This window comes from Sinocyclocheilus anshuiensis, unplaced genomic scaffold (assembly GCF_001515605.1).
Source record: "Sinocyclocheilus anshuiensis isolate Anshui unplaced genomic scaffold, SAMN03320099.WGS_v1.1 scaffold1530, whole genome shotgun sequence".
Lineage (NCBI taxonomy): Eukaryota > Metazoa > Chordata > Actinopteri > Cypriniformes > Cyprinidae > Sinocyclocheilus > Sinocyclocheilus anshuiensis.
Genome location: NW_015542493.1, coordinates 441,966 through 457,605, shown reverse-complemented (window position 1 = coordinate 457,605; position 15,640 = coordinate 441,966). Strand labels below are relative to the sequence as shown.

The window sequence follows — 15,640 nt, the reverse complement described above, 5'->3', positions numbered from 1 at the left end:
CTCTCTCTCTCTCTCTCTCTCTCTCTCTCTCTCTCTCTGCAGGTCTTGATGCTGAGTTGTACTATGTAAGGGATGATGTGGTAAATCTTTATGCCCTTTCCTTCATCCTGCCTGTGCCCAGTGACACTAACAGCCTACATTTCACATGGCACTCCAGCAGCAAGGTTGGCACTGTTCACACATCCTATGTGCTCTACCATTCAAAAGTTTGGTGTCAGTCTTTTTTTTTTTTTTTACTTTCTGTTCATCAAAGAATCATAAAAAGTCATGGTTTCGCAAAACTATAATGCAGCACAACTGTTTTCAACTGTGATAATAATAATAAATGTTTCATAAATACCAAATCAGCATATTAGAAGGATTTTTGAAGGATCTTGACACACTGAAGATTGAAGTAATAGATGCATAGATGAATAGATTGTATCAATATCTATATCTATATCAATATCTTAATTATTTCCCGTAATCCTTGTCTCCTGTTTAGGTGGATTACAGGTTAGGGTTTCAAGTGGAAAACACTTCAGCCATGGATCAACTTCAGAGCAACATCTCTGCTCAGGGGGAGGTCCCGCGCACTCGTTCAGGTCAGTGAATTATTTTTCTCTCTTTTTTTCCCATTATATGTTGTATTTTCAAGGGAAAAGGTGCTGTTGATATCTATAACAGTCTATATTTTCAAGAAAAAATAGTGACTCTACCTTTACATATGTTTAAAGGTCTTCACATAAAAAAGGCCTGTTAACTATTGGAAAAATTGTTCTTGTCGGACTTTTATAGATGAAAAGTTTATACATCACAACTTAAGAACCCACAGCTTTTTTTAAGGTTTTAGCTACTCTTAATTTCTGTATGACCTGTGCACACCAAGACAAATTCAATGCGCTAAGCATTTTAATTTGAGTGAGCCGGCATTAACATTCACATGCTGTCAGTGCAGCTGATTTTTTATTTTTTTTCATGGAGAGGTGTTAAAATCTCTTTTCAATTGCACTGCAAATAAAGCTGACCAACCTATACGATTCATGCTTTTGGTCACATGCCCAGAGCCGCTGCAGTTACATTAAACTATTGGTGACTTGGTGGTTGCAGTGAATAGCAGAGGAAGAATCCTGAACTGGCTCGTCTTGGTGTTGCCTAATAAACACGATAGTGAATCCAAAATCTAAATGGCTCTTTAAAAACATATCAATACTTTTTGCACCACCTACTGTCAGAGAGTTATTTTGCACTTGCATACAAACTGTCTGACGTTTATTCGCATTGTCTGAACAATGCAAAAATCAGACCAAATCTTTGTGCCAAACGTTTGTATTAGTGTTTAATTGGTCTTCTCATGTAGTTTAGTAGGATTCGGGCAAACGCTAATTCGCCAGCACAAAAGCAGCTGATACCCTTTTTAAAAAGTTAAAAATGAGGCCCTGCATTCATTGTTTACAACTATTATTAGTAATTTAATAGAGTAATTGAGTATTTAATAAAGTATAGTTTATTAAAGTATAGTTAATATACTTTCTGTGCGTCACTCCAGTGTTCAGAGTGGATATTTTCTGCTCTGGAAAGGCTGATGGAGAGGCTGTGCTTACGGTGCAGTTGAACCTGACTACACCAGCCAACAACTTCACAGTGCTCAACTTCAAACGCAGGAAAATGTGTTACCGAAGTAAGATCTTTTCATACACTTTTACCTTATTTCCTCCAATACATCTGTTTCTTAAGATGATCTTAGTGCATTTTTTTCCTGCAAGTATGCTGTAGGTTTTGTGTGTTTGGCAGATTGTGTGTCAGGTTTCACATTGCCAGAGACTGCAAATATGATAATAACACAAGCTTTCTGCCATATGCTTCCCTAGAGGAAATAGCCAGTGAATGTATTCTCTGCTTATTTGAAGCACATGAGCCAAATTAGCTGCTGGAGAAGAAAAAGACTTTGTGTATGCCCCAATTTCCTCTCCCTTGTGGAATAACTGGGTCAGCGTGTGTATGTGGTGCTCAAGAAGATATTTTGTGTCTTACACTTTCTATGGCAGGAGTGAGATTTTACTGCCCTGGCAACAACTTACAAACCAAACATAAATGAGACCACAATTAACCAGTTCATGTGTTTGGATGAATCTCATGAGACCCATCAAGATTGTTGTCATCTCGCATGTCTGAGTTTTTTTTTTTTTTTTTTTTGAATTTGGGGTGAAATTTGAGCAACATTTTCTAGTTCCTCTGATGGGCAACATTCAGTGATCTAAAACGGTGAACTGGCATAGGCATTAGACTTTGCTGATCCTTCCCCTTATTGTTTTACTTTACAGGAATTGAGCAGCCAGAGCCCCCCAAAACTCTGCCATTCCCAAACACAACCATACAGAGAATAGACCGTGAGTATTTGCGATTTATTGTTTGGCGTTTTTAGTAAATGTGGTTCTACAATGAGACCATCTGCACTCTGCTCTTGTAAACTCTCTCCTCTCTTTTGATCTTAGCGAGCAGTTCAAATGCACCCACCACATCCACACGAGTTTTCTACATCAGTGTGTGTGTGTGCTGCATCGTCATCTTTCTGGTAGCCATCATCCTTGCTGTGTTACACCTCCACAGCATGAAGAGAGTGGAAATGGATGACAGGTGTGTATGTGTATGCATGCACTTCTGTGTTGGAATGTTCAGTTAGTTTAAATGCACCAAAACTAGTCTAGTTCTCGTATATTTGCTCATGATATACTTTTTTTTTTTTCAGATTTTGTGTATTTTATTTTTTTTTTCTTTCTTTTCCTATTCATTGTGGGTTTATCAAAAGAAGACGGGAGAGAAAAAAATCTCATCTCCTGCTAATTTCATACCAGGGTATTTTAATTGTGCTTTTCTGAAATTGAATTAGGCATCAGCTGTCTTTTTCAGCATTATATAAGGTTGGTAGATTAGATTTTATCTGCTGCTATTTAGAAGAAGAGACACCGAGCTCCATTTATCTTCTAAAACATATCAACCTCAGAACAAGAATGTGCTCAGACTCCATTTTCTACCGGTGGATTGTTTTTGCTCCACAGCCCAAGAAGTAGACCAGAAGAAACCAGAACTGTTTAATGATGATGATGATGATGAGTCTGTGACATTAGATCATGATTAGGTTCAATGAGTTTCAGGAGGCAGGTTAAACTTGCAGCATTTTAGGTTTTTCTCCAGGGGCTTCAGTGTTTAACCTTTTGAGTTGAAGTCTAATGGCTTTAATTGGGACAATTACACAGCACTTAGTTTTTAAATGCACTGGGGTTCAGGGCCAGGTAAAACCCTACACCTTCTGAAAAAACAGATGAGTTCATCATAAAAGAGGCTGTGAAACCATTTAAAATGAAAGACTGGTCTGTTTTAGTAAAATGATTTGAGGTTATTATAGTAAGTCCTAATATAAGCCCACGTACCTTTCAAATTGGTGCATATCAATTCCTAAAGTAATTAATTTCTTCTCTCTAAATCTTTTAGCGTCAGCGACAGTGGAAGCTCTCAGGGTCTGTCTCAGCCTTCCACCCAGACCACCCAGTACCTGAGGGCAGACACCCCCAACAATGCTACACCTGTCACCAGTAAGACTACGACCACACCATGTCTCTCACCCCTGACCTCAGATCAGCAACTCTCTCAAACATCTCAACCATCTGCCGTAACCATCTGCACTCCTCTTCCATGTTTAAAGTGTCAGAAACCCATCTCTTTACCAGGAGAAGTAGCTCAAAGAGTAGATAAACACCAGCTGGGTGCTTTGCTCCCCACAGCTAAATTTCACATTTCTGGCTGCATCTTGTCTTGCCCTGTTCACACCAAATGTGCATTCCTTTATAAATGAGAAAACTGGAAACAAATGATCAAATTAGCTCAACTGGAATCATAAGGTTGGTACAAACAGGCGCACACATTTTTGTCCTTAAGTTTAGCACAGCAGTGACTCCAGCATTAATTGTTTTTGTGTGATCGGACAAATGTGTCTTGCGTATCGTACTTGTAAATTCGTCATGTCCCCTCACAATAGTACAAAAGTCAGTCTCCTAGTATTTGCTCAATCCTTTGCTGTCATTCACTAGTGCCATTTCAGAGTCATTTCTTCACACTTAGGTTGTTGTCTTTTTTTTTCACCACGAGAAGTTGGCCACCTCCACCCTTTTTTCCAACTTAGGACGCAAATAAGACCAAATCAACAAGAAGTTTCTGCTTTTTTAAAACATGGTCACTGTTTTCATAGTGGGTGAGTTTCTCCTTTCCCTCAAATGACTGGATTGGGCTAAAATTAGAGGTTTTCAGGCAGAACTGAAAGGCAGGTTGATAACCTCCCTTAAACTTCCTATTAGTTTCAGTTTGCCAGGAGATCCCATGGGTCTTATATTCACAGTGGCCCCAGAAAATATTTAGATACTTAAGTAACAAAATAAATGTCTCTTAATTGGATATGGAAATGTCAAATGGTGCAAGACTTTTTTTTTTATTTTTTAGAACAAACATTACTTGACACAGGCAAGTGATTCATTTTCATTTTAGCCAACAGTTGTCACTTCATGCATCCAAATATGGCTACTTCCCTACTCTACAGTATGCAAAAAGCAATGTCAATTTAGTAAAATGTCCAAATACACAGCGTTCATAAAAAAGGAAGGCAAAAAATTATGCCACATGAGAGAAGTTTTGTTATATTAGTAAATGACAGCAAATATAGCTTATGTAGGTTGCATAACAATTCCAGCATTGCGAATGTTATGAATTGTTTTTATATATGCATGCATACAGAATGGTCTAGAAGCAAGTTCTTCATTAGATGTGGTACATATTCAGTAGTAAGTGTTTTCAGATGCAGCTAAGTACTTTAAAACATTTGGTGTCAACAGTTGTGGGCGATGTTTAAGGCCAGCTTTAGCGAATACTCTTCCTCAAAAGCAATTATGTTGTAAAATTATTTTAATAAACCAGTGTGGAGATTTGATGGTGGAGATATCTGCTCCATTTTGCCCAGGCTGTGCACTCACATTGTGCTTAGCGCCTCCTAGTGGTCTTACATGCTTGGTGCACTGTTTCATGCTTATACCATGTGTTTTCTTGTCTCACTCTTGTTCTTGTGTGTGGAATAGCTCAGGCACCATCTACCTGCTATAATTATCCATCCTTCATATACCTCTCTCCATCTTTCTTTTTTTGTTCTCTCACTCTGTCCTCCCTCCACCCCTTCCTTTTTCGATCAGATGCTCATACTGGCTCTGCACCTATGCTCCAACTTGCAGGCGCCTCCTTCCCTCACCCTGGTGCCCCCTCGCACGAAACCAAAAGTAAGTTCTGCTGCTGTGAAGCAGATAGAGAGACAGCAACAGGGAATCATGACTTAATCGTGTTCACTAACCACCTACCTTTAACCTGGTTTCTTCTTCACCATCACCATTGTTTTGTTCTTACTGGCCTTCACCGAGCTCGTTCATTGGTTTACACTATTACAGTGGTGCAAAGTGCAAAGACATGTTCTCATTTGCATGACAAGAATGAAAATCAGATAGTCATGGTAAATTAGTTCACTCAAAAATGAAAAATCTGTCATCGTTTTTAAACTAAGTGTTAAATATTACAATTTAAAAATGTTTTCTATTTTAACTCCCTGGGGTCGACAGTGGCGCAGGCACGACCAGCTCACTTTAAAAAAAAAAAAAAAGATTTTTAAGATCGTTTTGATGTAAATATTCTAGCCTACAAGACTGATTACTCGAGTCTTATTCAGAACTATTCAGTATGGGTTTTATGGCCTTATTTCAGCTACATTTCTTTCCCCAAAACTCACTAACCATGCATAATCTTTTTTTTTTTTTTTCTAAAAAATGCAAACATGTAGATCAATCTTGCTCACATATTATTGTAGCACAGTTTGTGCTGAATACAAAAAAATTACATGTTGATTAACAATATGTTATAAGTAGCTGAAATAAGCACAAATGTCAGGGCATGTCAAAACATCTCAAGGGCCCCAAAATCACCTCAGACCCCAGAGGGTTAATATATTTTGAATAGACTATAAGAAATGTTAGCAGTTTTACATTAGTTACCCATAATAACCACTTGGGGGCAGCATCATGCACATTTAGTATGAGTGGAGAAATGTTGTCCAAATGAATCAGAACACTGGCTAGTTGTATTGTTAGTGAAAAGTGATATATTTACACTTTGTTCTGGGTTCATAATCAACTGTATTTATATAATCACTAAGATAATGTTTACCACAAGGCACAGTGAAGTATTGAATATAAACAGGAAAATTGTTCAATCAAGACATGTAAACCTAAAAATAACACATGAGGATACACAATGTTTTTATCAGGATACACAACCACATTTAAACAGCCTTATGTACTGGTATTTGTGCGCACAGTACATTTGGACCTTTTTTTTGGGGGGGTGTATTTAAAGTACTCTGTAGCTAAATGACAATAAAACAATCAGCTTTCTCTAAACATCTAATACAGTTGACTCTGTATAACTGTGTGAGAAAATCAGTTACACACCAAAACATGTTGTGCAAGAGTGAAACTGCAGTGTCTGCCGTTGGCAAAGCTGGGGTTTTACTTCATTGATGAAGTGTTTAAATACTTCCAGTTGTTAAAATAACACTGCAAACCTCTGTCATTCTCTGAATTGTCTTTGTTTTGATTTGTCTGTAATAGCCTTTTAATTAGTTCTAATGTGAATTGTTAACACTTATTTTAATGTGTGTGTGATTGAAGGTTATCCCTCACTGCGGATAGAGAAGAACGACTTGAGAAGCGTCACTCTCCTTGAGGCCAAGACAAAGGTCAAAGACATCGCCATTTCCAGAGAGAGAGTCACACTCCGAGACGTCTTGCATGAAGGTATCTAGACGCACATGGAAACCACAGCAAGTTAATACTGTGTATTTGAAAGACTCAATACTTGGTAATCTGTCCACCTCAGTTCCATTGAGACCTCCATCTTTCTAATAGTGGTTCTTTTGAACGACCAGTTCAGCTGAAGTTGCATCATGGCAAACAAACGTGTCATTTGGCCGCTCAGTTTGAGGTTAGACACTTCCCCCTGCAAAATAATTTTGTTGGATCACACAAGTGCTGTGCTCCAGCGGGAAATCTGCACTCAAGCACTAAATTGGAGTCCAAACAGAAAAGCTCTCTGCTGGGCCTTGTGCCAGCACAGCTCTGGGCTTGCACAGAAGATGTTGACACAAATATCATTAGTCACATAAGATATAAAACATAAACAAAACTGCATCAAGAACCCACCTTGTTTGACTTGCGTTCTTGCAAAATCTCAATGCAGTAATTCCCCTCTGTAGCATCTTCTTTTCCATCAGTGAGACTTTCATTTTGTACGTGTGCCCACAAGCTTGATGAAGCTGATTTAATATTTATAAGGGTTATTGTGTTGTGTTTTAAGTGCTGACTTGGCAAACTAAAGATGGGTAATCTGATTAAACCAATTTTATTGGACACTTGGGGGAATGTCAGATTAATCCTTTTTGAAGGGCCCCTTTTGTGTTTTTTTTATGACCGGCTCAATAATTTGTATTTGAATGGCCTTATGCGAAGCGCAAATTTCAAAGTTCTTTTACTTATTAAACATTTTCTGCAATTGCTTTGTAGTAATACCAAGGCCAAAAGCACAAGGGCATGGCTCCTTTTAATCAAAAATGAAAAATGGTCTGTTTATCCTTTTGCTGTCCCAAACCATATTAACTTTTCTTTTATTCAACACAAAGTTAATTTTTTGAAAATATCCTTGCTACCATTTTCCATATAATGAGGGTGAATGAGAAATGAGGGCTGTCTAGCTCTAAAGTGACAAAATAAGCAACTTGAAAGTATCATAAAAGTGGTTCAAACATCTTGCAAAACCATACGATAGCTTTGAGTGAAGCACGGAATGAAATCAACATGTTAACTATAAATTTTTTAAAGCATGCTTAATAATAACAGAAGCAGCAATAATGATATTAAACGTAGACTGAATTTTCAAATGGAGAACATAAATGACAAGGGACTCTATCAGCTTTGCATAAATGTAATCATTAGTTTTAAACTACAGTTTTAAAAGGTTTAGGTGTTATTAGGCTAAAGAGTAACGAACAAGTTTACTGGTGTAATTAAACATTAAAAAGTAACAAACAAACCAGAAAATACATTGATTTAAAGTCCATTTTGAATGACATATCAGAATTATTCGTGTTTTTCGTATACAAATGCTAAGAGCATTTTTAGTGTTTTTTTCCTCTGTTTTGAGGGGTTTTGTGTTATTGCAGGGACATGGAATCTGCAAATGACATACAGATCTCATGAACACATTTTTTGCCACCCAACAAAAAATTTAACGCATTTATTGTATGATAATGTGTATTTTGCCTCAGGAATTTCTATGCATTTATGCAAAATTTACACCGTAAAAGTTATCATAATCACTCATAATCTTAAAATAAAAGAATAAAAACTTCAAATTCATTTCCATTGAGCTGTAAGTACGTAGATATGTAGTTGATTGCAGGGCATTGACCGTGTTCTGTGAACTGAATCAACTGACTGATTGAAAACATTTGAATGACAGCATTGCTACTTCTCTATTGAACGCTCCAAGGAGAGCTAGGGATGTCTAACTTTAACAGACTCGTGAACTTTTCAGAATGCAGCAATGCAGGTCAAATTGATCTTGCATCGGTGTTCACATACTTGGATAGAGTACATTTTAGGTCTATAATGATGTAAGGTCTGTGCCATTCCCGAGCTGGGCAACTTTACCTTTTCATTGTAAAACAGAGTGCATGCTGCGTCTTGGGACATTCAGTGCTTAGTTTCTTGACCAAAACTTGAGCAACCATTAATGACGTCTTCCTACCAAGAATTTCCCCCAATGCCCAGCATAATGATCATGCTCGTCTCAAGTGTGACTGCAGTTATCCTTTCACTTAACCAGTTTATCATAAACTACCTAAAGCAATTGAAACGGGAACCCAGCTGGTTGCATAATGTATAATGCCATGTGTATGCTTTTGCTTTTTTTTTTTTTGGAAGGTTAGATGCAAGTTCTGCATTGCAACCAAGAAACACACCATCCATGGAACATGTTGTTCTTTTGCTCAGTCATTTTGTTTTTACCAGTACAAGTAACATGCGCACTATCACACCTTACATAACTTTATTTCCCAAAATGTTGTGACCCTTTTTCCTAAAGCTCTTTTGACACTATTGGTCACGATATGCTTGCATTCATTAGTGTTCCTATTTAAATAAAGACAACTTTAAAAAGGAATTAAAACAGGCTTCTACGTCAGCAAGCTGGCTTGAGATAAATTGGCATGTTATAACAAGCATGGCAGCAAGAGAAGGGGATAAGAGGGAAAAGTAGTAGACAATGTGGTGTCCCTAACCCTAACTCTAACCCTGGCCCCTAGCATTAGTAACACTACCCCTAAGTCAGCCTACTCTGAGGTCTACTGCTCTGCAAGATGCACTGATCCATTACATGGTGTCATCTGAGCTTATGGGAACTGCAACTATGTCCAACTGTCTGTAGAACAGCAAAAAAGGTGAGAGACTGTCCTGCGCCTGCTGGTAAATCCATGCTATGTTTATTCTCGGAGGTCATCCAGGATACCTGTTCAGACCTGCTGTGCAAAAGTTGGCATGTTGTTTTATCCCAAAGATGCAGTGAAACAAGAAGCGGAGGACATATAGCGAAATACATATTTGTTTGAACTTTTCATGATATTTAAAATATATGAATGACGAATGCAGTCCTTTAACCCCAACACTGTTCATTGAAACCGATTCATTGAGACTGATTAATTTCTGTGAATCAGTTCAAACAATCTAACGTACATACTCTAGTTTTTGCTACTGAATTTTAAAACAGAGATGGTATTAAACATGTCATGTTTGTGAGTTGCATGGGAGGGATTGCAAAATTAGTCTGACAGCCTGTTTACTTGCCAAAAAAAGTGTTTAACATGTATATATATATATATGATTCATTGTATTTATATATTGGCCAGCCTTATGTGAGACAATCTGTGTATTTCAGTCTGTGTAGATTTCTATTACCTGAGAGAGTTTTCATAATGTCGGCTGTTTACCTAAAATTATTTTTTTTAAATTTTTGATCCTCAGGGACCTTTGGCCGCATTTTTCATGGAGTCTTGCTTGACGAGAAGGACCCAAGCAAAGAGAAACAAGTCTTTGTGAAAGCAGTGAAAGGTAAATCCTCTCTTTTAACTCTCATTTGATATGTCCCTAGAGTACAATATTCTACAATGACTTTTAAATTTAAAATAACTTTCCCAACATGATTGAAAGTAACTCTTTTCTCAGGAAAATCATTTGGGATTGTTTGTGATAATGAACCTCTTTGTGAAGTTCAAAATTTCATAATACAATAATGAAAATGGGGTGTTTTAAAATATTGATAATATAGTTTTCAGTTATGACAGTTATCAGTTTCTCTAGAAAATGAAAATGCCATGAGAAACTTAAGCACTTCCCGTCACACTGGTCACCCCTTCATTTGCCCTTGTGCCCTGTTTACCCAGCGCAGGACTGGTGCCAACCACCAGACAATGCCACTGTATCAGCCTCTGCTGTGCCAATCTGTTCAGTTTCCACCCCGGCCCTTGTCCAAGGGACAGGAAACAATACACTTCACACATACTCTCCAAGCATCCGTCAAAAGCTGTGCTCCAAGATAAAACCAGACCTCTGTGAACTCATTCTAAATGTGTTTCAGCCATGAGACTGGCTGAAAGGAGTTAGGCTGCTTTTAAAGTAATCAAACTTCCTCAAGTGCAAGGTGGAGGGTTGTTCAGGACCTACATGCACCTTTTACTAACAAGGACTTGCCTGATGGGGCAAAACAGATCAAATAAGTTCCAACAGAGCATTCACTTGATTTAATGTTCTTTTAAATGGATAGTTCACAGAAATTGTTTTTTTGCTTACCCACATTTCATTACAAACCTCTATGGCTTACTTTCTTCTTTTTTTAACTCAATTGGTGAATCTAAAAATAAAGTATTGTGACTCCAAAAATGCTGACAAATGCATCATAAAAGTAGTTCATATGCCATAGGAAAGCATTGTGTGAGGAACAAATCTACATTTTTATGACCCTTTGTTTTGCATTATTTTCGAAAGCTATAGTCCCTGTTCATTGTAATTGCATGGAAAAATGTTTAAGGGAATAATGACCCAATCCTTTTAATTTAACAGTATCTATGTTTCCATCCAAAGTTACGAATTAAATTTAAGCGCAAAATTGGAATATCACATAAAACATTTGTGAATAAAGCACCGTTTCCATCCAGTGAGTTGAAGAGGACAAAATCGTCACTTCCTGATTAACTTGCACTAAATATCACAAAGAAAAATTAAATTTGCTGCAGTAAGAGAAGGCACTGTATATAATAATTTTTGTATACAATAAATTACGAGCTTCAGAGCGTGCAGACGAAAAGCAGACATGTTATCTTATTTTCGCCTGCTGTCTGGGAACACAGTTCTGGGAGTTTATTATAACGAAGCCCTTTGACGAGACATAGCTCAAGCATTTTAGAATGCCAAAACTAGAATTTCAGATGCTGTGCAATGAGCAATGAGATCGGTCCATTGGGATGGTCCAGTTTTATGCAGCCCCATCGCAAATTAACATGTTTTTTTTTATACGAATTAAAAAATGTATTCGGTAAAAGTGTTTCCATCATAGTTTATGCGCATGTTTTCTTACCGGATAAGAAATGTATCCTATTTAGTTGAGTGCATTTTTTTTTATGCGCATTTTTAGAATTTATGCACATCTTGGCGTTTCCATCCAGCGTTTTTTTTTTTTTAATGCGATATACCAAAATTAGTTGAGTGGAAACATAGCTAATGAATTTGACAATGTTCAAATATTTCCTCTATCCTTTAGTGCTGCTTGACATTTAGGATATGGCTTTTTCCAGATCTTTGAGGGTTTACTTTGTTTTGATTGTTGTGTGGAGGGATGAGAAGACTTTGTCAGTTGATTTTCTCAAATTTCCCTCAAGATTGGGTTGTTCAGGTTTGCCTCACACATCCCTGACTCTTTGTTCTTGCATTTGGCTGTGCAGATCACGCCTCAGAGGTACAGGTGACCATGATGCTTACAGAAAGCTGTAAACTACGGAGCCTTCACCACAGGTGAGTTACAGCCACCATGTGCTGCTTTCTTGACGCTTGAAGAACTTGCTCTATTGCAAAATCTGCTGTGTCATTCTCCTATTATAGCATTTTTCTTTAATTTGCTAAATTAACCCTGAACTGAGTTTTGTGCGTACAGTATGTATGTATGTATGTATATGTGTGTGTATGTATGTATGTGTATGTATGTATGTATGTGTGTGTGTGTGTGTGTGTGTGTGTTAAACTTCAGCTTTAATCCAATCCTTTCATATATTAACAAAGCTTGCCATAGATGTGTTTTGAATCACAGGGACCTTATCAGGGGTTTCTTACATTTTGAGCGCGGAATACCTATAGAAGTTCATTTCACATAACAAAAAATCCCTGTAACGTCATCAAACACACATGCTGATTAGAGGTTTCAAGAATGATGACATAATATACTTGTGTATATAAATATAAATTACCATACTTTCATGAAAGGTAAATTACCCTGTCCACAGTGGAAGCATGTTGTGTAATGTTTGAATGTTGTGACCTCAATATGATGACCACAGTTGCAGCTATGACACTTCTATGTCTACATATCTACACACTTCCTCTGCTGTGTGAATTACTGTCATCTTCTGCGTTCTCTCTTTATTAGCGCATTCTTGTTTACCAAGTTTCCTTCATAGAAATGCATGTGGTTTCAGACATTCTGAATTTCTTATGAACTATTCTTATAAATCACTTTGTGCCATCATTGTTAATCACTTTGTGTCTTCATATCACTGTTAACTATAACTATCTATTATTAATACAAAAACTAGTGTAAATAGATCACTAAAATACACTTCACAAATCCAGTGACTAGTTGTTCTCTGGTGTTGGCTGTCTGACAAAAGATCTGAACAAATCCAGTTCTGGATCCAAGGCCCGGGCATTTAATATACACTAATATAGAGGCTTACTGGTACCACATTGGTTAATTAATATCAACAGATATTAGAAACGTATCAGTAATTTATATTTCAGAGTAACTTGAAGTGAGTCTTAAGTGTAAAGTTGATCTTTTAAAAAAACGAATTGTTGTTGAACAGTTAAATATAATTTTTTACTGAATGTTAAAATCTATTTTTTATTGTACATTATATTGTTGTGATGCCTAAATTCACCTGTGGCGTGTTTTTTTTTTTTTGTCTTATTTTTAATTTTATTTAGAAAAATATATACTTTTAATATCAGCCATTTATTGGCCATTGGTTATCTATTTTTTGATGAAAACTACTGAAACCTATGAAAACTAAAAAATTAATACTGAAAAAAAATACTAACAAAATTAATATACTGTACTTTTGACATGAACAGTGCAATGACAATTACATTTTAAACTGAATACTAATTTTGTAATCCTGGTGTTCATCTATTAGTATCACTTCACATCATATTTAATATCTCTTCATCTTTATTAATATAGCAGCATTACAACAGCCCTGAGGTCAAACATTCTGTTTAGATTTTTCTGTTTCCCGCTTGGTTGCCTTTTGGGATGGGCTCAGACCCATATCCTGTCCTGAGCGTTCCGAGCTTTGCAGTCACGCAGACCCGTGTCTGAGGTTAAACGGTCAGCGCAGCCCATGACTTTAGTTTTTCCTCGTCAGAAATGAATCACTGATTGAAATTAGTCTTGTACAGACCAAGTACCTTAGGGTAACATGTCACTTCCTGTCTACTTTGTGTATCATTGCTAGTGGGAATCTAATAACAGTAAGTAATTTCTCTAATTCTTGTTTTAACTGTATTCCCCAGTCCCCACTCATTAAATGTGCAGAAATGTGTTTTAAATCTTAACCTATTTTTCTATTTTTTTGGTCTATTCACTCTTAGGAACCTGTTACCCATCAGCCATGTGTGTATAGAAGATGGTGAGAAGCCCATGGTCCTGTTGCCCTATATGAACTGGGGAAATCTTAAGCTTTTCCTGCGCCAATGTAAGCTTGCTGAGGCCAACAACCCACAGGTAAGACTTCCACAAAAGTATTTTTATTTTATGTTATTTATTTTATTTTTAAGTGAGATTTGTGACATTTTGCCCCTTTTTTTTTTTTTTTTTTTTTATGACACTACTGCCACAATAAGCTTGACCAAGTCTACCTAATCCATTTATGTTTGTATAATCAAAGAGAGTTTGATAGATATCAGAGCACTCCTTCATTGCTCTGATATTAATTTAGTTGAAAAAACCAGCACACTTATTGTACTGGTTGTTTTATTTAACATGCAACATTTAAACTGCATCGACATTTGCACAGAGAGTGATTTTTGAGCAGTTGTGAATTCAGCTAATGCTAAGTAGCGTAATGATACTCCTCCTGCTGTTAACTATAAATCAGTCTAAGGCAGGTGTTTATATTAGAGACCCTCCAGCAGAACACCTGGAGTGTTCAGATTATCCTGATTTAATTGCTTTCTTCTAAACAGTGAATTCATTGTGCAGATCCTCTGTCAACATCGAATGAACTTTCTATGATATGTGCTTTACAGTAGTTTACTGTTCACAATCGAGCCTTTGTGATGTTAACCCTGGGCTGTCTTTCATTCAGCTGCCACTGAACCCTCTTCAAAGACAAGATTACATTCGATCAGTCAGACCAGTGTATTCTTAAAATGGTTAAATGGGTGCTTTAAGCTATCAATTTTTCCTCTTCAAGACCAAGCTTGTTGTGGCAGTGTTGTTATACTTCCTGCCTCAATGCACAATTGTCTTTTTTTTTGGAAAAACATAAATCATGTAAACTACCAATACTATAGTTAATACCATGCATTTTGGCATTGAAAGTGGATGATTTATTTTAGTATTTACTGCCAAAATGTTCCCCTCTCACCTGAATTGAATCTTAGATGCATGTCTGTGCAAAACTACATACTTTGAAAATGGCTCTGTCTGAATAACTAGTCAGTCTTACGGTAGCACTGTATAATTAGGCTGGTTTAGGGTCTTGTACCCTGTCCACCAGATGCTGATCAAACATCTGGACAGAGACCGACTGAATGGAGCAGTATGCAAGGACCCTGAGATCCGTTTTTAAAAGTTAACGCCCTAGGGATGTGCAACATTGCATTCTATGTGCATTACTGCTCATAGACCAGATATTAATAAATAAATAACAATGCTTGAATGTAGAGGAATCAAATAAATAGGGTATAGATTTTCTGCATAAACAATGCATGTATGATGTATTGGTGTTGTTGTATTTTGTGTATACACCATGACCATTCAGAATTTCGAGTAGGTTTTTTTTCCACATGCTTTTGTTCCACAAAGACACACATTATGTTGATCAAAAGTAGCAGTGGAGACTTGTTGATGGTTTTCTATTTCAAATAAATGGCGTCTTTTGAATCGTTCTACTTATAAATGATTAATGAAAAAGATGCATTACAGTTTCCACAAAAATATATTAAAGGGATAGTTCACCCAAAAATGAAAATTC

At 36.9% G+C, this 15,640-nt stretch overlaps 1 protein-coding gene across 2 annotated transcripts in view; it reads left to right on the top strand.

Annotated features, from left to right (window-relative positions):
- The window catches only part of LOC107694116 (tyrosine-protein kinase RYK-like), a 56,776-nt gene that overhangs the window by 31,045 nt on the left and 10,091 nt on the right, over positions 1-15,640 (top strand). The window contains exons 2-12 of one of the 2 annotated variants that reach the window (XM_016493717.1): positions 43-164; positions 485-584; positions 1,529-1,660; positions 2,304-2,369; positions 2,475-2,616; positions 3,472-3,572; positions 5,214-5,297; positions 6,735-6,860; positions 10,140-10,226; positions 12,113-12,182; positions 14,034-14,166. In XM_016493717.1, the coding sequence (XP_016349203.1) occupies positions 43-164; positions 485-584; positions 1,529-1,660; positions 2,304-2,369; positions 2,475-2,616; positions 3,472-3,572; positions 5,214-5,297; positions 6,735-6,860; positions 10,140-10,226; positions 12,113-12,182; positions 14,034-14,166 (1,163 nt within the window). The remainder of the gene's footprint in view (positions 1-42; positions 165-484; positions 585-1,528; positions 1,661-2,303; positions 2,370-2,474; positions 2,617-3,471; positions 3,573-5,213; positions 5,298-6,734; positions 6,861-10,139; positions 10,227-12,112; positions 12,183-14,033; positions 14,167-15,640) is intronic. The other variant, XM_016493719.1, reaches the window with a different exon arrangement.